At 42.4% G+C, this 25,768-nt stretch overlaps 1 protein-coding gene across 6 annotated transcripts in view; it reads right to left on the reverse strand.

The window, feature by feature from the left end:
- Positions 1–499: 499 nt before the first annotated feature.
- Positions 500–25,768, reverse strand: part of LOC141098755 (RING finger protein 24) — a 113,924-nt gene continuing 88,655 nt past the window's right edge. For 3 of the 6 annotated variants that reach the window (XM_073586727.1, XM_073586726.1, XM_073586725.1), the window contains 5 exons: positions 19,929–20,078; positions 12,159–12,201; positions 11,750–11,791; positions 11,584–11,663; positions 500–7,486 (listed from right to left, as the gene is read on the reverse strand). In XM_073586727.1, coding sequence (XP_073442828.1) covers positions 7,348–7,486; positions 11,584–11,663; positions 11,750–11,791; positions 12,159–12,201; positions 19,929–20,071 — 447 coding nt within the window. In that variant the 5' untranslated portion in view covers positions 20,072–20,078 and the 3' untranslated portion in view covers positions 500–7,347. Of the gene's footprint in view, positions 7,487–11,583; positions 11,664–11,749; positions 11,792–12,158; positions 12,202–19,928; positions 20,079–22,193; positions 22,236–22,591; positions 23,201–25,768 lie in introns of those variants that run through there. The other 3 variants (XM_073586728.1, XM_073586724.1, XM_073586722.1) reach the window with 3 other exon arrangements.

The raw sequence follows: 25,768 nt of genomic DNA on the forward strand, positions 1-25,768 counted from the left end.
CGGGTGAAGATAGGATGTTTCTGTGTCTTGCTCAGGAGTGGTCGGGCTCAGCCTCCTCACCTCGGCCGTGTCTCCTCGTACACGTTGTACTTCAGGAATATGACAGCACTGGATGATAATGCCAAAAAGGCCTGTATATGTCACAGTGGGTTCATTGATAGGTTGTGCGACTCTAATGAATTTGGTATATTCTTCTGCCATCTGCCAACAGCAGAAATGTACATGAGGCAGGGGCTGGGGTACATTCCACTTTTAGGGAGTAACTTGTGATCCATTTTTTGTGTGTGCTTGGCCACTTTGGCTCCATCCACTTTTCTAAAAGCTGGCTGGGAAAGGCTTAAGGGTGTGTGCACACGCTGCGGATTCTGCTGCGGATCCACAGCAGTTTTTGCTGCGGTGTACAGTAGCATTCTAACCTATGAGAAAAAAAAAAAAAATCAAAATAATTTCACTTTGGGACACGTGGAAGATGACTCACGACTGCGTTCACACACAAAAGCAGTTTTGAAAAGATCTCCTTTATTTACATTTCAAGTCAAATCACATGCAAAAAACAGTTTTCTTGTTTCATATGAATATCGTAGTTAGCAAAAAACAGTTTTAATAGCAATTAAATATACAAAAATATAGCTTACAAAAACAGTGAGTTTTTATTTTATTTATTTTTTTTTTTACGTTTTAAAAAATAATTCTGCTGCAGAATTTGCTCTTCTCTTTTTAGTGTACAAACACGTCTATGAAACCGAGAACCTGAGGTCTCACAAACTACGCGAGAAAAATAATGAAAAGCAAAAAAATAAAAATAAAAAATAAATAAAACACACAAGGAGAAAAGTAATAATAAAACAAATATCCTTTTTGTGGTTTAACACTGTATTGACATTACCGTGTTTGGTCAATATGGATAGGTCATGACTTTAAAAAAAAAAAAGTCTTTTTGTAGAGGGATTTAAAAGGGACATGACACTCAGGCACGTTATTGCTTCCGGAATTTTCTTCCAGAAAGTACAAACAAGGAAAAGTGGGAAATTCTTAGAAACCACTTCCCAGTTGGAAATATTAATGATGTATATCAATGATGTATATCATTGCCATAATTGTCATCAAAATTCTAAAGAAACTCCCACAGCAGGCATAATAATGGAGCACAGATCTAATGTTGTTTTCATTATTTAGAGGAGACTATATCGAAATATCTTCACTAGATCAACATTGAAAACACAAAATGCTGCCCCCTGTGGTCATAAATAAGGGTTAGAAATGCCTGGGAAATTTATTTCTCAGTAATTGGAGTTCCCCATGTTCTGGACTTAGAACCATTACTGATATGTGACATCATGATAATTGTAATATGACCTTTACATTTTTTTTTTTAAAAAAATAGAAAAAAAAAAAAGTTACAAATTTTGGCACAAGATTTTAGACAACTCCCCACCATCACAACACTCCCTCATCTACCTATTACAATCTAGTTAGATTCTAGCGAGAAAATTTGACCAATACAAAAATACGTATCCAACAACTGGGCCTTAAGATCAAATCCTTAAAAAAAAAAAAAAGTTTGCGAAAACGACACTGGATCATCTATTTTGTCTATACATGGCAGCCATAACCGCTACACAACCTTGAAGGGCACTGATGTCCCCAAATTTCCTTCTGATTGGTATAGAAATCAAGATGGCTGCCTCCATTGTGTACTTCTCCGACGAGGCTTTAAAACACTTTTTCACAGATAAACTAAAATTATTAGTGAAAATTTTATATTTTTGGACAAATGAAAGACCAGCTAAAAGATCTACAGTGTCCAAAGAAAATCTAATTTTAGTCTCTTTAAATACCAGCAGCCATTGTGGTGTGTGGTAAAGATACAATCAACCAATATTTTAATACAAAATACAAGTTCCTGATTATGTGGTTAGTTTTAGGTGATATTTTGAGGAAAAAAAAAAAAAAAAAAGAAAAAGGTATTATAAAAATAATAATAATCTCTTATCTCACAAGATGGCCGCCACCACAATTAAAGGGATAACATTTTAGTCAACCAATTTTACCAAATGCTCCAAAAACTTTACAACTGACTCCATTAAAAAAAAAAAAAAAAAAAAAGAAAAAAAAACACGTTAATAAACAATTAATCCAACCTGACCTGGAAGAAATTAGAATATTTCAAGACCATACCCATTACATGGACGATACAGATACATTTTTAAAGCAACAGAGCCCTTATAGACAAGTATACAAACTCGGCTTTAGTCACTCAGGCACAACTAGGAGTCTAACGTTACAATATACTTCCCATCGATTACCGCGCTCGTCACATAGGGAAGTCAAAAAATTAACCAAAAATACTTTAAAAAAAAAATAATTTTTGGACTGCACGTCAGAACTAATTACATTATGGGAATCGTAGGGAGCACCACAGGTATCAGTGTAAGACCATAGTAAGGAGCGCATCAAGAATGCAAAAAAAAAAAAAGTTTGGCCAAACTATAAGAAATATATTTTATTACAATGATTTAAAGCAAAAAATAAAAAAATAATAGAGAAAAAGCTCATAGATTAGGCAAGCTATCAAGAAAATGTAAATTCTTCATTTTGAAAGCCATACACCTGACTGTAAAAGTCTACTTGTTATTCTTAGGTTTCTTTTACACTTCCCAGTGTTTTTTGCGGGCAGTATTGCTAAAATTTTCACGGTTTGCCGCAAAAAAAAAAATCTTTTTAGGGTCACCGCTTTTTAGGTTTTGAAAAATTGGGTGAAAAAAAAAAAAAAAAAACGGCGTTACATCCCCCCCCCCGCCCCATCACTGGCGCTGGCTGGGGAATGAGAACTGTAGAAATTTAGAGGATGAGGCTCATAAAGCAAGAATGACAGTCTGACAGCAATAATACGATTGTTAGATATTCGTAATACTGAAGTGGCTTAGATACACCGATGGAAAACACCATATACCAGAGTCGACATAAGAAAGCCGAGTCACTGACGTGCACATATACTCTAGAGCTGCACTCACTATTCTGCTGGTGCAATCACTGTGTACATACATTATACATGTACACAGTGACTGCACCATCAGAATAGTGAGTGCAGCTCTGGGGTATAATACAGGATATAACTCAGGAGCAGTAATGTAATGTATGTACACAGTGACTGCACCAGCAGAATAGTGACTGCAGCTCTGGGGTATAATACAGGATGTAACTCAGGATCAGTAATGTAATGTATGTACACAGTGACTGCACCAGCAGAATAGTGAGTGCAGCTCTGGAGTATAATACAGGATGTAACTCAGGAGCAGTAATGTAATGTATGTACACAGTGACTGCACCATCAGAATAGTGAGTGCAGCTCTGGGGTATAATACAGGATGTAACTCAGGAGCAGTAATGTATGTACACAGTGACTGCACCAGCAGAATAGTGAATGCAGCTCTGGAGTATAATACAGGATGTAACTCAGGATCAGTAATGTAATGTATGTACACAGTGACTGCACCAGCAGAATAGTGAGTGCAGCTCTGGGGTATAATACAGGATGTAACTCAGGATCAGTAATGTATGTCTGGAGTATAACACAGGATGTAACTCAGGATCAGTAATGTAATGTATGTACACAGTGACTGCACCAGCAGAATAGTGAGTGCAGCTCTGGAGTGTAACTCAGGATCAGTAATGTAATGTATGTACACAGTGACTGCACCAGCAGAATAGTGAGTGCAGCTCTGGAGTATAATACAGGATCAGTAATGTAATGTATGTACACAGTGACTGCACCAGCAGAATAGTGAGTGCAGCTCTGGAGTATAATACAGGATCAGTAATGTAATGTATGTACACAGTGACTGCACCAGCAGAATAGTGAGTGCAGCTCTGGAGTATAATACAGGATATAACTCAGGATCAGTAATGTATTGTATGTACACAGTGACTGCACCAGCAGAATAGTGAGTGCAGCTCTGGGGTATAATACAGGATGTAACTCAGGATCAGTAATGTATGTACACAGTGACTGCACCAGCAGAATAGTGAGTGCAGCTCTGAGGTATAATACAGGATGTAACTCAGGATCAGTAATGTAATGTATGTACACAGTGACTGCACCAGCAGAATAGTGAGTGCAGCTCTGGAGTATAATACAGGATGTAACTCAGGAGCAGTAATGTAATGTATGTACACAGTGACTGCACCATCAGAATAGTGAGTGCAGCTCTGGGGTATAATACAGGATGTAACTCAGGAGCAGTAATGTATGTACACAGTGACTGCACCAGCAGAATAGTGAATGCAGCTCTGGAGTATAATACAGGATGTAACTCAGGATCAGTAATGTAATGTATGTACACAGTGACTGCACCAGCAGAATAGTGAGTGCAGCTCTGGGGTATAATACAGGATGTAACTCAGGATCAGTAATGTATGTCTGGAGTATAACACAGGATGTAACTCAGGATCAGTAATGTAATGTATGTACACAGTGACTGCACCAGCAGAATAGTGAGTGCAGCTCTGGAGTATAATACAGGATCAGTAATGTAATGTATGTACACAGTGACTGCACCAGCAGAATAGTGAGTGCAGCTCTGGAGAATAATACAGGATCAGTAATGTAATGTATGTACACAGTGACTGCACCAGCAGAATAGTGAGTGCAGCTCTGGAGTATAATACAGGATCAGTAATGTAATGTATGTACACAGTGACTGCACCATCAGAATACTGAGGGCAGCTCTGGAGTATAATACAGGATGCAACTCAGGATCAGTAATGTAATGTATGTACACAGTGACTGCACCAGCAGAATAGTGAGTGCAGCTCTGGAGTATAATACAGGATGTAACTCAGGATCAGTAATGTAATGTATGTACACAGTGACTGCACCAGCAGAATAGTGAGTGCAGATCTGGGGTATAATACAGGATGTAACTCAGGATCAGTAATGTAATGCATGTACACAGTGACTGCACCAGCAGAATAGTGAGTGCAGCTCTGGAGTATAATACAGGATCAGTGTATAGTGTCTGTACACAGTGACTCAACTTTTTATGTGGACTAATTCTATAGGTAAATGATGACACGGTGTTTTTTTGTTGTTGTTTTTTTCTTTTAAAGAACAGCTATTGTTTTGATTGGTTACTAACACTTGAATATTCTACTTAGTCTTGCCAAAACTGTTGACTCATCTCAAAAACACGACCATCACATCCCAATAAGCCTTCTGTAGCAAATGACCGGCGCTAAATAAAGTAAGGCGCTTGGAGATAACACTGAGCGGGGAACCAGAGCACACTGCTTCCTAACTAGAAGAGAAAAAAAAAAAAATGTATAATATAATAATATCTTTATCTTATTATGAAAATGACTGAGAACAACAAAAGAGTAAGAAAACTCGCAGGATCTACATAAGGAAGGAGAATGGTGAGACAAATACCAGAGAAGTGACGCCTTCAAAAACAGCGCCACACTGGTCCACAGGCGGTGTGTGGTATCACCACTTCATTTAGCGCTGCAGTAACAGACACAAGCCAGGTGAGGCGCTGTAAGACAGAAGTTCTATCCTTCTAGCAAGAATGACTTTAAAAAAAATAAATAAATAATAATCTTTATTATAGAGAGTGATTAAAAAATAAAGTTATTAGGATCCACCGAAACCTGAATTATTAATATTAAATCCAACATGGAGTATGTGGGGGGGGGGAAACACACGTAGATCAAAAAAGGTGATCTTGGGTCGTGCAGTTCCCTTTAGAATCCTGATGTTTACATTTAAGCTGTTGCCCCGGAAACAGTTTCCTTCAAAATTCCAAATGCTTCCGTTTAAATCATTGCCTAGCAACAGATGTTCTCCCAAAGAGGTGACTACTTAGGGCCTTCGTGTCTTGCAAAACAGTTTATTTTCCACCCCGGATATGCTTTAACATTAATCTTTTGTATAGGAAAAAAAAGATGTAATCTGTGATATTGTCTCCTCATTAGAAATTTGGATGGTCCCGGGCTTTTTTTTTTTTTTTTATAAGGGACGATTTTACAAGACACCTTTAGCCATCTTTGAAAAAAAAAAAAAATACTAAGTGCTCTTATCCTATCCGGCAGATAGGACCGATCATTGCCACGTTACACGGGCCTCAAAGTCTTAAATATACAATTTGGCTTTTTTATTGTTAATTTAAAAAAAAAAAAAAAAAAAATCCCTAGTTTTTTTTGCCCCCCCCCCCCCCCCCCGCCCCAACCCGACAAAAAAAAATATCATGCGTAATATAATGACAACCATTTTATGGGCACTGACAAGGCTTGGCATTGCCAACATAGCCTGGCATATGATGCTTTGGGGGGGGGGGGGGGGGGGGGGGGAGTTACTAAAGGGTTAATGGCCCAAGTGCTGCGTTTCCTGTAAAATTCTACCATTTCTTGGTCGCCTGGCGACAACTTCCTGTAAAATCCACAAAAAAAAAAAAAAAAAAAAAAAAAAAATAATTTTAAAACGTGGATCAGTTTCCCCCTTCAACACTTTTGCGTCTATCGCTCGCTGAAGAAAGAGTCAGCTGAAAATGTGTCAGTGAGCTCTTTGGACAAAAAGTCTGTAACTGTTATCTGTCGTTTTCTGAGCTCTTCTCAGCCGATTTATGACCAAAGCAAAGCATTTTTTGTGGCTTGTAGAAACCGGAGGGGGGTAATATTTTTAATAAAACCCCCAAAAAATGATTTTTTTTTTTTAGCCCCAAAAAACACATTTAAACCATTATCAGCTCTGAGGCGCCTCAATGGTGTAATTAGGGCAGAAAGGTCCGACTTTCGGGATTCTGGTGAAGCTGGTATAAGTGCAAGTAATGGGTGCACTAATTTATGAAGACCCTACGGGTGTGTACAGGACCCCGGCGAGGACCAGGCTTCTCTCATCCAGGGGTCTGCACGCTTTACAGGAAGCAGTTTGCATAGTGCGGCATTACTCCATCCCCAGCTCCTCGGGGGCCGGCGCCATCCCTTCCCTTTGTAAATGGACACTGGTGCCGCGTCCGACCTCGGCACAGCGAAACTTCCAGTAAAAGAATTTCCATATAAAAGGTTTTAAAAGAAAAACGAAAAAAAGTTGCAAGAGTCCCAGTGAGATCTTGTAAAGTGCTCGACCAAGGCCAAATACTGCTGCCAAGTTCCCTTGTGTGCCCCCTGCGGAGGGACGGGCGATCAAAGTGCTTTGGTTGCTACAGAGACCACACATCCATGTCAGAGATGGCGGCAGGAATCCATCAGCTGCAGACCAGGATTCTGGGATCTGCCCCGAAGAATCGGGATAAGGACATGTGATCTGTGGCTTCTGGTATGGGCGACCCTTGACGACGTGCCAGCCGTAGACTATACAATGTTCTCCGCCCCGGGCAGCGGGCCCTGCGGGGGTCCGGGCTCCTGGTTATTGTGAAGCTGTGCCAACTGCAGGACGGGCATGTTACACAAAGGGCACACTTTCCGCACTTCCAGCCATTTAATGAGGCACCTGAAAGAAGAACATAATTAGAGAAACAAACATGGCATAAAGGGTTAATAATATAAGGGACACAGTGACTGCACCAGCAGAATAGAGAGTGCAGCTCTGGGGTATAATACAGGATGTAACTCAGGATCAGTAATGTAATGTATGTACACAGTGACTGCACCAACAGAATAGTGAGTGCAGCTCTGGGGTATAATACAGGATGTAACTCAGGATCAGTAATGTAATGTATGCACACAGTGACTGCACCAACAGAATAGTGAGTGCAGCTCTGGAGTATAATACAGGATGTAACTCAGGATCAGTAATGTAATGTATGTACATAGTGACTGCACCAGCAGAATAGTGAGCGCAGCTCTGGGGTATAATACAGGATGTAACTCAGGATCAGTAATGTAATGTATGTACATAGTGACTGCACCAGCAGAATAGTGAGTGCAGCTCTGGAGTATAATACAGGATGTAACTCAGGATCAGTAATGTAATGTATGTACATAGTGACTGCACCAGCAGAATAGTGAGCGCAGCTCTGGGGTATAATACAGGATGTAACTCTGGATCAGTAATGTAATGTATGTACACAGTGACTGTACCAGCAGAATAGTGAGTGCAGCTCTGGAGTATAATACAGGATGTAACTCAGGATCAGTAATGTAATGGTCGGGATCATGTGTGTTGCGTTCTAACCTTAACCCCTTTCCTACATTAGACATACTATTCCGTCCATGTGATCTGGGACCTAAGTCTCAAGGACGGAATAGTACGTCTAGCGCGATCAGCGGCGCTCAAGGGGGGGGGGCGCCGCTGATCGCAGCCGGGTGTCAGCTGATTATCACAGCTGACACCTGGCACTATGTGTCAGGGGCGGTGTCGGACTGCCCCCGACACATTAACCCCCGCACACTGTGATCAAACATGATCGCAGTGCTTCGGCGGCATAGGAGAGAAGGGAGGGGGCTCCCTCGTGCTTCCCTGGGCCTCCTTCCCTGCAGGTCCCCGGATCCAATATGGCGGCGGGGGCCTGCAGGGAGGCGTCTTCCTCACTGCCTGCAAAGCGCAAGCATGAGGAAGCCTGTGTAGCGCCTGTGTCAGATCAGCGATCTGTCACATGACAGTGATGTCCCCCCTGGGACAATGTAATAAAGTTTAAAATATATATAAATTCATTTTTTGAAAAAACAAAACAATAAATATACACATATTTGGTATCGCCGTGTCCGTAATGACCCGACCTATAAAACTGTCCCACTAGTTAACCCCTTTCTTGAACCCCTTAAAAAATAAAAAACGAAGCAAAAAATAATGCTCTATCATCATACTGCCAAACAAAAAGTGCAATAACGCGCGATCAAAAAGACGGATATACCGTATTTTTCGTTTTATAAGACGCTCCGGATTATAAGACGCGCCACAAATTGAGAAAAATAGGAAAAAACTTTTTTTAATAAAATGGTGGTGCCTCTTATAATCCAGGTGTCTTATTGCTTACCGGGGGTGGTGGCTGCGGTGAAGTGGGGTCCCAGGGTCGCTGCTGGAGGAGGCAGCAGCGGGGCAATACTGCAGGCAGGGATGAGAGGGTGCTCCGATGTGCATTTTGCTGCCAGGGGGGCTTGTGCTGCTGCCAAGGGGGCTGTACTGCTGCCGGGGGGGGGGGGGGGGGGTCGTGCAGCAGCCCGGGGCTCTGCCTACATTTACCGGGTGTCCGTCGGCGCTGTGGGTGTCTCCGGTTCCAATTCGGGGCTCTGGCGACATTTTGCGACAGGCCAGAGCCCTGGGGCTCCTTCTCGGCTCCCTCTGTTTTGGGATTCGGCAATATGGCGGCGCATGCGCCGATTGTGATCTCGGGACTGAGATCTCGAGAGATGAGATTTCAGCGAGATCTGTCCCGAGATCATCATCAGCGCATGCGCCGCCTCCGGCGGCGGCCGCCATATTGCCGGAGCCCAAAACAGAGGGAGCCGAGAGGGAGCCCCGGGGCTCTGGCCTGTTGCAAAATGTCACCAGAGCCCTGGGATTGGAACCGGAGACACCGCTGGGCACGTGGAGACACGGCTGGGCACCCAGAGACACCCACAGCGCCGATGGACAGCCGGACACCCCTGCGGCCTACACCCAGTAATGTATAACCTCTTTGTAAGACGCACCCCCATTTTCCCCCCAAGTTTGGGGGAAAAAAAGGGCGTCTTACAAAGCGGAAAATAGAGTAAATATCCATGGTACCGCTGAAAAAATAAAAAAGTTATTGCTCGCAGAATAAAACGATGCAAAAATAGTTTTTTTTTATATAAAATAGTTTTCATTGCATAAAAGTGCCAAAACATAAAAAAGGACATAAATGAGGTATCGCTGTAACCGTACTGACCCGAAGAATAAAACTGCTTTATCAATTTTACCGCAGGCGGAACGGTGTAAACGCACCCCCCCCAAAAGAAATTCATGTAATGCTGGTTTTTGTTCATTCTGCGTCCCAAAAATCGTAATAAAAAGCGATCAAAAAGTGTCACGCGCCCGAAAATGGTACCAATAAAAACGTCAACTCGTCCCGCAAAAAATAAGACCTCACATGACTCGGTGGGTCAAAATATGGAAAAATTATAGCTCTCAATATGTGGTGATGCAAAAACTATTTTTACAATAAAAAGCGTCTTTTAGCGTGTGACAGCTGCCAAACATAAAAACCGCCATATATAGTAAATCAAACCCCCCAGTTATCACCCCCTTAGTTAGGGAAAAATAATAAAATAAACAAAAAAAAAAAAAAAAAAATGTATTTCCATTTTCCCATTAGGGTTAGGGGTGTGTTGGGGTTAGGGTTGGAGTTAGAATTTGGGGGTTTCCAATCGCAACATGACGTTTGATCTCAATTCCAGCCAAAAACGTCAAATGGCGCTGCTTCCCTTCCGAGCTCTGCCATGCGCCCAAACAGTGGTTTACCCCCACATATGGGGTATCAGCATTCTCAGGACAAATTGCACAATAACTTTTGGGGTCCTGTTACCCTTGGGAAAATAAAAGTTGGGGGGTGAAAAGATCATTTTTTTGTGGGAAAAAATATGATTTTTTAATTGTACCGCTCTACGTTATAAACTTCTGTGAAGCCCTTGGGGGTTCAAAGTTCTCACCACACATCTAGATAAGTTCCGTGGGGGGGTCTAGTTTCCAAAATGGGGTCACTTGTGGGGGGTTTCCACTGTTTAGGCACATCAGGGGCTCTCCCAACGCGACATGGTGTCCGTTCTGAATTGCAGCCAAATTTGCAGTGAAAAAGTCAAACGGCGCTCCTTCCCTTCTGAGCTCTGCCATGCGCCGAAACAGTGGTTCCCCCCCACATATCAGGTATCATCGTACTCAGGACATATTGCACAATAACTTTTGCAGTCCAATTTCTCCTGTTACCCTTGGTAAAATAAAAAATTTAACCTGAAGTAATTTTTTTTGTGAAAAAAAAAGTTAAATGTTCATTTGTTTTTTTAAACATTCAAGAAATTCCTGTGAAGCACCTGAAGGGTTAATAAACTTCTTGAATGTGGTTTTGAGCACCTTGAGGGGTGCAGTTTTTAGAATGGTGTCACTTTTGGGTATTTTCTATCATATAGACCCCTCAAAGTGACTTCAAATGTGATGTGGTCCGTAAAAATAAGATGGTGTTGGAAAAATGAGAAATCGCTGGTCAATTTTTAACCCTTATAACTTCCTAAGAAAAAAAAAAAAAAATTTGGGTTCCAAAATTGTGCTGATGTAAAGTAAACATGTGGGAAATGTTACTTATTGAGTTTTTTGTGTGCCGTATCTCTGTGATTTAAGGGCATAAAAATTCAAAGTTGGAAAATTGAGAAATTTAAAAAATTTTCGCCAAATTTCCGGTTTTTTTTTTTTTCACAAATAAACGCAAGTTATATCAAAGAATTGTTACCACTAACATGAAGGACAATATGTCACGAGAAAACAATGTCAGAATCACCGGGATCCATGGAAGCGTTCCAGAGTTATTACCTCATAAAGGGACAGTGGTCAGAATTGTAAAAATTGGCCCGGTCATGAACGTGCAAACCACCCTTGGGGGGTGAAGGGGTTAAACACAGTGAAGGCGCAGGACTTACTTTCTGTGAAAGGCGTGCTTGCATGGACATATACCCAGCTCATCCTTGGGCTTGAACTCCTCTAGGCAAACAGCACAAATCTACAAGGAGATGAAAGCAGAATGACGTGATGTCATGTGGGAACCAACAGAGGAAATTATAGTTTTCAGAGAAATCAGACACTAACCTCATAGAGATTCAACTCTTTTACTTTCTCTTTCAAAATAACCTGAAAAATAAAAAAAAAAAAAAAAAAAAAAATATATATAACAGAAACTTTAGTCCTACCAATGTTTTATGTCAGAAAATAAAAATCCCCTCTTCCAAATACTGATTGACTGGTTATTATCACATCAGGGGGCGTTAAATCAGTGCAATATCGCCCCCTGGCTTCACTCATTAGAATTTCTGGAACACTGGTCCCAAACTTGTTTCATAACTACAGCAGGACAGACAGAAAGTTCTAGCCATTGTCAAACTTTCACAGTCCTAATTTTTCTTTGCCTATGACCAATTTGCCTGTCTTATATGGAATTCCGGCCATCCAAAGACTCAGGGGGTGAAAGAATGCAGAAATCGGAAGTTTGGAGCCTCACCTGTTTATACGCATAGAGCTCCTTACGGGTCTGATGTCTCAACCTGTAGAGGGCGATAATGAGAAGGACAGGTGAGGACACTGGTACCGCCACCAGGCATCACACATACTGTATGACGCTCGACAAGAAATCAACATTTTTTTGATCATTTTTTCGTCAGCCAAGTGCACCCTATAAAAATAGTGGGATGTCTTAAAGGGCAGTAGACACCCCAGCAGCACAGAGCATTTCAGGAAAGAGTGGTGTGAGGGACGCTGACACAATAGGATGACATTGGAGTAAAGTGTGAGCGGGACTGAGGAAAGGATCACCCAGCAGCACCGAGTATTTAAGGAAGAGAAGGTTGTGCTGATACTGTGGCTCCATTTATAAGAGAGCAGGCAGATCACAGCCACAAGTCAGCGTGCTACTCTCCTGAAACACTCTGCTCTGCTGGAAACCTTGCTCCTGCAGTGCACAAGTCAGTTTCCTGACCTTATGGGGGATAGCGAGTTAACTCTTCACCCATGTGGCACTAATAGATGGGATACGGTAAGGCACAAGTTAATGGAGCCTTGTAGAACAATCAGAATCTCGCAGCAGCACAGAGTATTTCAGGAGAGAAGACATGTGCTCACGTGAAGACTAATTGGTTATATTACTGCATCAGGTATTTAAGTGGACGTGAAGAACACAAGCCGATACGCCATCTGCACAACAACGAGACATAAGCACTAAATGCATCTCAAGTGACAGAGAAAATTGACATTAACGCACATCGACCAATCAGCTTTCATAAAACAATCATGAGTCAAGCCATAAAAGCATACATCCGACTGGTTGCGATGGGTCATTTCGCATTTGCCATTTGCCGACAGCTACCCCCTATTGTGTGCAAGTGAACACCGAAAGTCCTATAGCACTGCCATGGCAACCAGTCATTATAGGGAAGAACATTGTGGAATTTACCTCCATTAGAAGAACCTTTATTGTCTTGGAGTTCAAAACACTGAAATCTGTAAAACAGGCAGCACAGTCTAAAAGGAAAAAGCCCTTTGTAAACTGCATGACGACATTTATAGCAATGCAAGATTGGTAAGAAAAAAAAAAGTGAAAGAAAAATCAAGTCAATACTCGCATCACTCTAAGAAAACTAAAAAGGAGAGTGTAAAAAGAAACAAGGAATAGAAATCGCCACCACAACTACATCAAACGAAACACACACAGCACGTGATGTACCACAGAGAGACATTGCTTATAATCCGAAACAATGAATAGGAACCGAAATGGGCTTCTCGCACACCCCATGACTTTCATTTTTAATGCTGTCTCTCAACACAAGCTTGTCAAGTATCTACAAGTAAATAGATTATTGCATTGGCATCATCATTGGTTGTAGCTCCCGGTAAACCTCTATATGGCAACTATTACTACTACTTCATCAATCCAGAAGGTATAGGCTCTCATGTACAGCCCAATGTGTCATCTACATGGAGTAGTAGACTGCTCGATGAGGATTTCATAGCTGTTTTCTAGATCAACAGTCCTAATAGCAGGTCACAGGATTGAGACCAATGTTTTAGGAGCACAGGCTTGGCTCATCCCAATACAAAAGGGGTCATGGGAACACATTATTATAGCGCCATTTATTCCTTGGCGCTTTACATGTGAGGAGGGGTATACATAATACATACAAGTACAGTAATCCTAAACAATACAAGTCACGACTGGTACAGGATGAGAGAGGACCCTGCCCGCGAGGGCTCACAATCTACAACGGGATGGGTGAGGATACAGTAGGCGAGGGTAGAGCTGGTCGTGCAGCGGTTTGGTGGATCAGTGGTTACTGTAAGTTGTAGGCCTTCAAGTTCTTTTTGAACGTTTCCATGGTAGGCGAGAGTCTGATATGTTGTGGTAGAGAGTTCCAGAGTAGAGGGGATGCGCGGGAGAAGTCTTTTATGCAATTGTGGGAAGGGGAGATAAGAGGGGAGTACAGGAGGAGATCTTGTGAGGATCGGAGGTTTCGTGCAGGTAAGTACCGGGAGACGAGGTCACAGATGTACGGAGGACTCAGGTAGTGGATGGCTTTGTATGTCATGGTTAGGGTTTTGAACAGGAGTCTTTGGGTAATGGGGAGCCAGTGCAGGGATTGACAGAGGGGAGAGGCCGGGGAATAGCGGGGGGACAGGTGGATTAGTCGGGCAGCAGAGATAAGAATAGATTGGAGGGGTGCGAGAGTTTTAGAGGGGAGGCCACAGAGCAGGAGGTGCAGTAGTCAAGGCGGGAGATGATGAGGGAATGGACTAGGGTTTTTGCAGATTCTTGGTTGAGGAATGAACGGATTCGTGAAATATTTTTGAGTTGAAGTCGGCAGGAAGTGGAAAGGGCTTGGATATGTGGTTTGAAGGAGATATCAGTGTCAAGGATAAACCCAAGGCAGCGAGCTTGTGGGACTGGAGAGAGTGGGCAGCCGTTTACTGTAATGGATAGGTTTGTTGGGGGGGGGGGGGGGGTCACGTGAGATGGGGGGGGAAAGATGATTAATTCTGTTTTGTCCATATTAAGTTTTAGAAATCTAGCAGAGAAGAAGATGAAAGGATGAAATAGCAGACAGACATTGAGGGATTCTGGTTAGTAGGGAGGTGATATCTGGTCCAGAGATGTAGATCTGTGTGTCATCAGCATAGAGGTGAGACTGAAAGCCATGAGATTCTATGAGCTGTCCGAGGCCGAAGGTGTAAACGGAGAAGAGCAGGGGCCCTAGGACTGAACCTTGCGGGACGCCGACGGATAGGGGGCGCGGTGAGGAGGTGTGGTGCGAATGGGAGGCGCTGAATGTCCGGTCTGCTAGGTATGACGCGATCCAAGATAGGGCCAAGTCTGTGATACCAAGAGATGGGAGGGTCTGTAATAGTAGGGAATGGTCCACTGTGTCAAAGGCAGAGGACAGGTCCAGGAGGAGGAGGACAGAGTAGTGTCGCTTGGCCTTGGCGGCTAGTAGGTCATTGGTGACCTTAGTTAGGGCAGTTTCAGTGGAGTGGTGTGGCCGGAAGCCGAATTGCAAGTGGTCAAGGAGGGAGCAAGAAGAGAGGTGGGAGGACAGTTCAAGATGGACATGTTGTTCCAGTAGATTTGAGGCATAGGGGAGAAGTGATATAGGGCGATAGCTAGATACAGAGGATGGGTCAAGAGAGGGCTTTTTGAGGATAGGTGTGATTGAGGCATGTTTAAAGCTTGAGGGGAAAACACCAGTTGTTAGTGATAGGTTGAAGAGATGGGTTAGGGTTGGGATGAAGACTGTGGTGAGGTTTGGGATGAAGTGGGATGGGATCGGGTCAAGTGCACAGGTAGTGAGATGTGATCTTGAGAGTAGAGTGGAGAGTCAATCTTCTGTAATGGTGGAGAAGTTGGTTTTGGGGGAGGAGGGCAGGGCAGGTAGGAGGAAGAGCACTGGGGGTTGTTGACCAAAACTGTCTCTGATGACCAAAACTGTCTTCCTATAATCTAACATGTTATGGACAGTTAAACGCTTTACCTGAATATTTATTATTTTTAAAAGGTTCCTAAAATGGAGAACTTACGGTTTCCGATCTAGAAGTGTCCTCATATCCTTGATTAATAGTTAAGTTCCTCTCTTTCCTGGAGATCAGCAGCAACTCACTAGTTCTTCTTTCTAAGAGTGCTGTATCTAGTAATGGGTAATGTATCAATACATGGGACAGACGGATTAAAAGGGAAAAACTAGAAACAAAAAAGGGGTTGAAGGGGGGGGGGGGGGGTCGCTTAATTACCAAAACAGCGCCACACCTGTCTACAGGTTGTGAATGGTATTGCAGCTCAGCCTCTTTCACCTTCTTGGCATACTGTTCCTGAACTAGGAAGCTCAGGATGAATAACGCTATTAGTTCTAATCTGATAGAAACAGATCATGATACTTAATAAGACTAACCCGCAACATCAGATGAACTGACGGGCAGGGAAGGTGCAAGCTCTGGAAGAACAATATGTGCTTTTTTTTTTTTTATCTTATGCAAGGCTGGTTTCACACTTGCGTTTTTTTCCGCGGGATTTTAGCGCTAAAAAACGCATGCGTTTTTTTTCCCTATACTTTGCATGGGATGCGCTTATGTGCGCATACACACGCGTTTGTATGCGTTTTTGCGCGCATGCGTTTTTTTGCGGTATGCGCTCGGGCGCACAAAATGCATCCTGTTGCATTTTTTGGGCGTCCGACTTGCCTCAAAAAAACGCATGCGCGCGCAATGCGTTTTTTTACAGCAAGACACCCATTATAAGTCTATGGGTGCGCATATGTGCGCATTGGCATGCTTATGTATGCGTTTTTTTGCACATGCGTTTTTTTTTTGTTAAGCATGGAATTTAGGGGTTTGGGTTAGAGTTAGGGTTAGTTAAGGGGGTTTAGGGTCAGGGTTAGGGTTAGTTAGGGTTTGGGTTAGGGTTAAGTATGGTTTGGTTAAGGGTTAGGGTCAGGGTTAGGGTTAGGGTTAGTAAAGTCATGGTTTGGGTTAGTGTGAGGGGCCACCTAATGTTTGGAAAAACGCAAACGCATAAAAACGCATAAAAACGCATAAAAACGCTGCGTTTTTTTCATGCATGCTCATAAAAATGCAGCAGTTGTATGCTTTTGTATGCGTTTTTTCAATGCGTTTTTTTGCGGGAAAAACGCGCTGCAAAAAAAAGCAAGTGTGAAATTAGCCTAATCCCTTTAATTAAAAACATTTATATATCACAGCTGGGTCTGAGCACACAAGGGGTTGGCTGTAGGTAAATACGGGATATTGACTTTATGATGTAGGAGCTGTGCCCTCTCGACATTCGCTTTCATTTTTAACGGATGTTTATTTTCCTGCAACCAAGGCACGCAATGTCTTATGAGAAAGAGAAACTGATACAAAGTAGCACCCCGCTGTGACTCAGCGGCTGCAAAGTGGAAGCATTTTTAAAAAGGAATGTAAACAGGTGTCAGGGGGATCTACAGGGTTAAAAACCACCCTGAATTTTAGTTTTTTATAGGACTGTAAAAATAATATGGATAGTAGCTGTCTATTTATGACCCAATGGATAGATTGGGTAATAAGTTGTTTTTTTACCTCTTAGGAGCATAGAAAAAAAAAAAAAAAAAAAGCGTGTAATAATACCGCCACATGGTGCCAAGGTAATATTACCGCACCATATTACGTGCTTAAATAATATGCAGCATGCACATAATACTGCCACAAAGTGCCAAAGCAGCACTGCCACATAATATGCAATAGCCACAATACTCCCTTAAAGAGCCAACATATTACCGCCATATAGTTCCCACATAATAATACATTAAAATTCTTAAATAATATGACCATATAACGCTATTGTTTTTTGTTTTCAGCAAGGGTTGTTAGAGCACCCCTTAAGAACAGGGCACTTAGTTTGGGGTATAAAACAACCAGTTTACGGAATATCAGTTTTCTCAAAACAGTTTGTTATATCTCCTAAGAAGAAGAGAACTGAGGGACTCATTAGATTTTAGGGATGGGCGCTCTTTAAGGAATGCAAATCAGTAGTTGAATGCTCCACCCACCCACCCCAAAAAAAATTAAAAATAAAAATGGATGGAAATGCTGCCACAATCACCTATGCAAGCAAGATTACCTAAGCATGCACAAGTAGCATGCAAAGTCAGCTATGTGGGGGCGCTGTTGCATTGACAGCTATGGAAAAATAGGTCCCTTTTCAGTGGTAAAAAAGTGGTACTGCAACTTCACAAACAGGAACAGAAAAGAACTACAACCACAGGTTAAATTAATGTCACACGGATAAACCAACAGTAGAAATTTAGAATATATTTTCAAAGTTTTACTGCTTCTATATATTAAAGATAAACCTGAAAATAATGTGCCTGTGTTATATTGTGCTGGTATTAAAGGATTATACTCCACACACATCTAAAGCTGCATTTAGAATTCTGATAATTATCTACTGTTCAGATGTGAAGCCCAGCCGGAGTGATTATTTCGGCTTTAGGCATGGAAGGAGCAAACAAGTCAATCAGAGGCAAAATGCAGGAAAAAAAAAAAAAAAATAAAAATAAAAATAAGGGGGGGGAGGGGGTTACGTTTGGAACAAGATTTCTGTATCATCCTGCCATAATATCCACGTGTGCCACATACAGGATATACATATCGCTATGCACTAGAAGATAGGACTCAGGGAAGCAGGAATGTCACCCAGTTTAAATTTTCTTGTAATTTCAATCTACATAATACCGCCATGACAAACCAAGATAATAATACTACACACAGTGCTTGATTAATACGGTCGTGTAATATCACCCCAAGATACTCCTGCATAAAAAACATAACAGTGCACAAGACTACCATATAATATTACCATATGGTGACCATATAATGTGAAGCATCCTCATAATACACCTTTAAACGCCCACATACTTCCAACATATCACTGCTACAAATTATTACCATAGTAATATAATGTAATGTACCATAGTGCTCACTTACTATCATGCATTCACATACTCCTGTAAAGAGTGCCAATAATACTGCCATATAGTGGCCACACTAATCCTTAACAGTTAACACATCACTGTCACATAGTGACCATTAAGCCTTAAAAGCCCACAAAGTGCTTAGATAATACTGCCACATAGAGACCATATTAATCCTTAGTCCTTAAAATCCCACATAGTGCCTAAGGACGGTTTCACACATCAGTTTTTTGGCGTCCGCCAAAGTGTGAAAAAACAGATCCGTTTCCGTTTTGCCACAAACGCATGCTACCGGGATCTGTTTTTCGGACGGATCCGCTTTAGCCACTAATGCAAGTCTATGGGAAAAAAAACAGATCCGCCAAAAAAAAAAATGGCGGATCCGTTTTGTTCCAAAACGGCGGATTTTGACGGACGCCAAAAAACGGGTGTGTGATCCACCCCTTAGATAATACTTCCATAAGCCTCAATAGCCGATATCATACTGCCATACAGTGCTTAAATAAATACTGCTATAAAATCCTACCTTTTTGTGCCTAACAATTCTGACGTTTGCTATATCTATACCGTATACAGTAAGCATCAGTTATATGCTCTACAGATTAACAATATACTACTATACACGAGAAGCCACATACTCTGTAGAGCATCTCATTCTCTGCAGGCTGCATGATCTGCGGCACACAGTATAGCAGTATACCGCCATCCGGCGAGATGCCCATCAGCTACAGACACATTATGTAATGCAACATTCTGCAGAATTAATTGCTGAATGGTGGAGTTCTGCTTTATTGTCCGGAGCAGACAGCATCTGACATTTGTGTAGGACGGATCACATTCTGCCCCTGGTTTAGCAGATCGCAGTGACTCAGTGACGGCTTCTTCAGGAGTCACATTACTGGAGCATCTTATAAAACTGGAGTTCCCTGTAGGGATTATTCACCGGGCGTCCCTCTCAATCCCTGATGCATCATTTTATATGGTGATTGTCAGGAAGTGCAAAGAATATATTTGGGTCATCCCCTAGGCTTGTTCTAGTGACAAGAGTGTGTGCAGGACATGAGCGGAGTACGGCCATGTCCCAGTTATGGCTTCTATAGGGCGAGTCCCGCGAATCAGTAGACCCCAGACATTAGTTATCCATAGAGGATGATGGCAGTCTTGTGCAGAAGGCGCAAGACCTACGTCTACAGTGGCAACTTTCTAAAAGAGTAGGAAGGGTGCCAGGAATTGTTTTTTAATCCTATTTAAAGTCATAAGAAATAAGGCGAGTAATCAGAACTTACCGTATCAGGTAGCAGCAGAAGAGCAGGCTCAAGATGAAGACGAATATAGCAGTGCCGAACACTACGATATAGATGTTGAGAGGGAGGTTCTGGAATCCAATATTCGGCATTCTGAAGCTATAGTGCTGGAAATCCGGGCTCATGGATGGGCTGCAGGATTAACAGAGAGGAGAAATTAGTAAAATCATGTAAATACAAACTTTATTTTATAAAAAAAAAAAAAAATGAAAAACACAACAGCATGATGGTTGAAGTAATCAAACTGGACCTTATCAGTTGTTAATACTACGTCACATCTAAGGGGTACCGCTATGGGGACTACACACATCCCAACTCAAGTGAAGGTAGAATCTGGATAGGCTTTGTATGTAAGGCTATGTCCTCATTTGTTGCTAATAATAACAATAATAATGAAATTCATGACATTCAGCTAGATCCATCACACAATGTATATCACACTGGCACACAACAGACCGTACTGAATTGTAATGGGGACAGTCAGTTTCTACCAAGTTGTAATGTTATTTTTCCTACTACTATAAAATCTGAAGTAGAGGGTCTGAACTGAGCTCAAGTGTATATAGAACTTAAGATTAAAGCCACACTTGACCATGTGATGTATGCAGTACCGTAGAAGTTTGTTTTAAAGTTAGCACCGTGACAACGTTTTTGGGAGAAAGCAAGCATTATCTTTCTTATAATGCTGTGTAATCTATTTTAGTGCATACTGTATATAACCTCAAATCTGTACTTTTATGCTGGGAACCATTTCCTGCATATGCTCTCCTGGCACTGTTAGCAGAACACTGGCACCATTTCCAGTAGCCTGTATCATGTGATTGTTGGTAAGAGAAGAATTGTTACAATGTGCTGATGGTCAACATAACCATTCAAACTGATGCCTAGAGAGCGGCATCTACCTCAATCACGTCCTAAAGGAAGATATTTCCAAAATAGGCATGAACTGGAAAAATACTAGAGTGCAATTCCCCAATATACAACAATAGTGTTTTTCCTGTAGAACTCTTCACCTCCTCAAATAGTTTGGACCTTCATTGCCATCCCTTCATTGATGCAGCAGCCTCCTTCACAACATTCCTCCAGTTTTACAATCCTATGTTTCCTCTGCTACTCCCTCCTGGCTGGAAAATTCCACAGGAGACAAAGAGATGGCAATGACAAGCCCACAGCATTATGTGTGCTCACTGAAACTTTGTTTCCAGGATCCAAATTTTCCAGATTCAGAAGAAATGAAGAGGGATTAAATTTAACCACAGCATAAAATAAATAAAATAGGAAGTCTAGGGGTGAGTGCAGAACCCGTTACGGTTCTGATTATTGAACCAACATTTAGTTGGTATATGGAAAATCATGAGAGTCACTCATTGTGGGAGGAAAGGGAATGGTCAATTTGCCATAGGACTACAGATACTAGCATAATGGGGCTAAAACGTTTAGTGGTTTAGGTCAACCTAGCTTATTGGCTTTTTCAAAGAATGGGGGGCTATTATGTGTAGATTGGAAGGGCATACTAGTATTTATATTCTATGGGATTAGACTGAACTTGCTGGTATTTAGTCAGTGTTTAAAGCATCTACAAAGAAAACTACCACTAACCTAAACTTTTGGCACTCATACTGGCATTGAGATTTGCAGCCAGGCTTTTCTTTCACTCAGGGTACAGGTGGAGTTTACTACTCTAGCCCTGTATCTGAATAACTTGGCCATGGTAAAATAGCTTGCTGGCACCCTAGAGGCCATCAATCTGTATTTCCAACCCCCAGCTATTCCCTTCTTTACTAAGGAAGGATTCTTTAAGGTATAAGCACAATATACAGTCATCTCAAGCATTGTTGTTGCAGGAATTTAAAAAAACAAAACAAAACAAAAACAAAACACAATTCTATAAAATATACAGCTATGACATTTACAGAGTAAAAAGAGATTGAAATTGGTATTTTCCGTTCTTACATTGCACAGTCATACCATATTCTCGGTAACAGCTGATGGCGAGAGATAAGGGGCACGTCGATATCTTACGTGCCCCTTATCTCTCGCAGCACTAGTTCCTGATTTGTAACCACAATTTAAGGTTCGATAATTGACCGATTACATGAAAAACATTACAAAATGCAATATTTAAATATGATAAAATATAGGATAAAGGAAAAATGTGCCAGGAAGGTGTGAAAGGAGTTTTCCCAGTTTCAAGTAACTATTATATAGTCATTGTTTGACGAAAGGTTCCGTAACTTTTGAATATACTTTTTCCTTTCTGTTCCTCATCCTTTTCTCTCTGCTTGCTGTCTGTGAGTAGAAACATCCAGAGGCTCAAAATACTGAAGTCTTAGAGATTTATCCTCGTGACCCTACACAAACGCCATCATCTTAGGAAATGCTTAAAATAAAAATATCTTATAGATATTCTAGTAATATAAACTACATAAAATAAAACAAAACACACTAAAATAAAATAGATTAAAACAAGATAAAAAAATAAATAAATAAAGTTTTTTCCTCGAAAATTTTTAAAAATTAGAGGCATGAATGATGCCAGGAGTGGAAATCCCCATTGGAAAAGTCCTTGAAGCTGCGCCAAAATTCCAAGTGTTATGTAGAAAGAATGTTACACTTGTCCTTGGGGAGGAAAGCGATGCCCTTACCCACGGCGGCTGGCGTTGTACCTCTGCAGATGGATGTGTACGGGAGGAAAGAACTGCATTGTGGAGGCAGCTGCAGTGAATGGCAGATCTGTTTCCATGCCCTGGGCCTGCAGCCAGCATTATATGAGTCACCAATGGGGAGGAGAATCTGACATGTGCACAAGGAGGAGCAGGGGGGGGATGAGGCTGCAGAGCTGGGATCTACTGTACCATCATAGAAAAGTCCTATTATGTCACCGTGGGCTGACCCCACCTAGCAGCGCAGACTAGGGGATTATCAGGGGGCAGGTGACTGCATGCTGCTAATAATGAGCTTTCTGCAAGAGGATGCTGGGAGTAGTAGTTTAACCAACACACCATTAGCTTTATCAAAAGACCGCAGCTAAATAAAATGCTGCCCTCTACTGGTGAAAGGGGATGTTCACACGTGCGTTACACGCTGCCGATTAGGTGCGGATTTATCCGCGCAGATTTTGTAAAATCCGCAGATCAAAATACCTGCGGTTTTACCTGCGGATTGCTCTGCGGTTTGGCCCTGCGGTTTTTCATCTCCTCAATGGAGGAGATGGCAAACCGCAGCAGAATCCGCAGAAAGAATTGACATGTCAATTCTTTCTGCGGATTGAAAACCGCAGATAATCCGCGTGGAAAATTCCGCACCGTCTGCACTGCGGTTTTTGATTCCCATAGGGAATAATGGTACTGTACACCGCAGCAAAATCCGCAGCGTGTGCACACAGCCTTATGGGGTCTGTCGGGTTCCATCATAGTGTTCGGCCATATAGTGATAGAACGACTACTCCTGAGCAATAAGACGCCAGTAAGGTAGAGATATAACAGTGATATCTGGCCAGGACCGGATGGGCTATCTGGTGATTCTGGTATTATTACTATTAAGAGGCACAGAGGAGGCATTACTACTATGAGGAGGCACAGAGGGGGCATTATTACTATGAGGAGGCACAGAGGAGGCATTATTACTATGAGGAGGCACAGAGGAGGCATTATTACTATGAGGAGGCACAGAGGAGGCATTATTACTATGAGGAGGCACAGAGGAGGCATTATTACTATGAGGAGGCACAGAGGGGGCATTATTACTATGAGGAGGCACAGAGGGGGCATTATTACTATGAGGAGGCACAGAGGGGGCATTATTACTATGAGGAGGCACAGAGGGGGCATTATTACTATGAGGAGGCACAGAGGGGGCATTATTACTATGAGGAGGCACAGAGGAGGCATTATTACTATGAGGAGGCACAGAGAAGGCATTATTACTATGAGGAGGCACAGAGGGGGCATTATTACTATGAGGAGGCACAGAGGGGGCATTATTACTATGAGGAGGCACAGAGGGGGCATTATTACTATGAGGAGGCACAGAGGGGGCATTATTACTATGAGGAGGCACAGAGGAGGCATTATTACTATGAGGAGGCACAGAGGAGGCATTACTACTATGAGGAGGCACAGAGGGGGCATTATTACTATGAGGAGGCACAGAGGAGGCATTATTACTATGAGGAGGCACAGAGGAGGCATTATTACTATGAGGAGGCACAGAGGGGGCATTATTACTATGAGGAGGCACAGAGGGGGCATTATTACTATGAGGAGGCACAGATGAGGCATTATTACTATGAGGAGGCACAGAGGGGGCATTATTACTATGAGGAGGCACAGAGGGGGCATTATTACTATGAGGAGGCACAGAGGAGGCATTATTACTATGAGGAGGCACAGAGGAGGCATTATTACTATGAGGAGGCACAGAGGGGGCATTATTACTATGAGGAGGCACAGAGGAGGCATTATTACTATGAGGAGGCACAGAGGGGGCATTATTACTATGAGGAGGCACAGAGGGGGCATTATTACTATGAGGAGGCACAGAGGAGGCATTATTACTATGAGGAGGCACAGAGGAGGCATTATTACTATGAGGAGGCACAGAGGAGGCATTATTACTATGAGGAGGCACAGAGGGGGCATTATTACTATGAGGAGGCACAGAGGAGGCATTATTACTATGAGGAGGCACAGAGGGGGCATTATTACTATGAGGAGGCACAGAGGGGGCAATATTACTATGAGGAGGCACAGAGGAGGCATTATTACTATGAGGAGGCACAGAGGGGGCATTATTACTATGAGGAGGCACAGAGGGGGCATTATTACTATGAGGAGGCACAGAGGAGGAATTATTACTATGAGGAGGCACAGAGGAGGCACTATTACTATGATGAGGCACAGAGGGGGCATTAATACTATGAGGAGGCACAGAGGAGGCATTATTACTATGAGGAGGCACAGAGGAGGCATTATTACTATGAGGAGGCACAGAGGGGGCATTATTACTATGAGGAGGCACAGAGGGGGCATTATTACTATGAGGAGGCACAGAGGAGGCATTATTACTATGAGGAGGCACAGAGGGGGCATTATTACTATGAGGAGGCACAGAGGGGGCATTATTACTATGATGAGGCACAGATGAGGCATTATTACTATGAGGAGGCACAGAGGGGGCATTATTACTATGAGGAGGCACAGAGGGGGCATTATTACTATGAGGAGGCACAGAGGGGGCAATATTACTATGAGGAGGCACAGAGGGGGCATTATTACTATGAGGAGGCACAGAGGAGGCATTACTACTATGAGGAGGCACAGAGGGGGTATTAATACTATGAGGAGGCACAGAGGAGGCATTATTACTATGAGGAGGCACAGAGGAGGCATTATTACTATGAGGAGGCACAGAGGGGGCATTAATACTATGAGGAGGCACAGAGGGGGCATTATTACTATGAGGTGGCACATAGGGGGCATTATTACTATGAGGAGGCACAGAGGGGGCATTATTACTATGAGGAGGCACAGAGGGGGCATTACTACTATGGGGAGGCACAGAGGGGGCATTATAACTATGAGGAGGCACAGAGGGGGCATTATAACTATGAGGAGGCACAGAGGGGGCATTATTACTATGAGGCACAGAGGGGGCATTATTACTATGAGGAGCCCTACATAACACTACACCTATGTACAAGAATATAACTACTATAATACTGCCCCTATGTACAAGAATATAACTACTATAATACTGCCCCTATATACAAGTATATAACTACTATAATACTGCCCCTATGTACAAGAATATAACTACTATAA

The sequence above is a fragment of the Dendrobates tinctorius genome, unplaced genomic scaffold (genome assembly GCF_039654945.1).
Source record: "Dendrobates tinctorius isolate UK_male_01 unplaced genomic scaffold, ASM3965494v1 ptg000095l, whole genome shotgun sequence".
Lineage (NCBI taxonomy): Eukaryota > Metazoa > Chordata > Amphibia > Anura > Dendrobatidae > Dendrobates > Dendrobates tinctorius.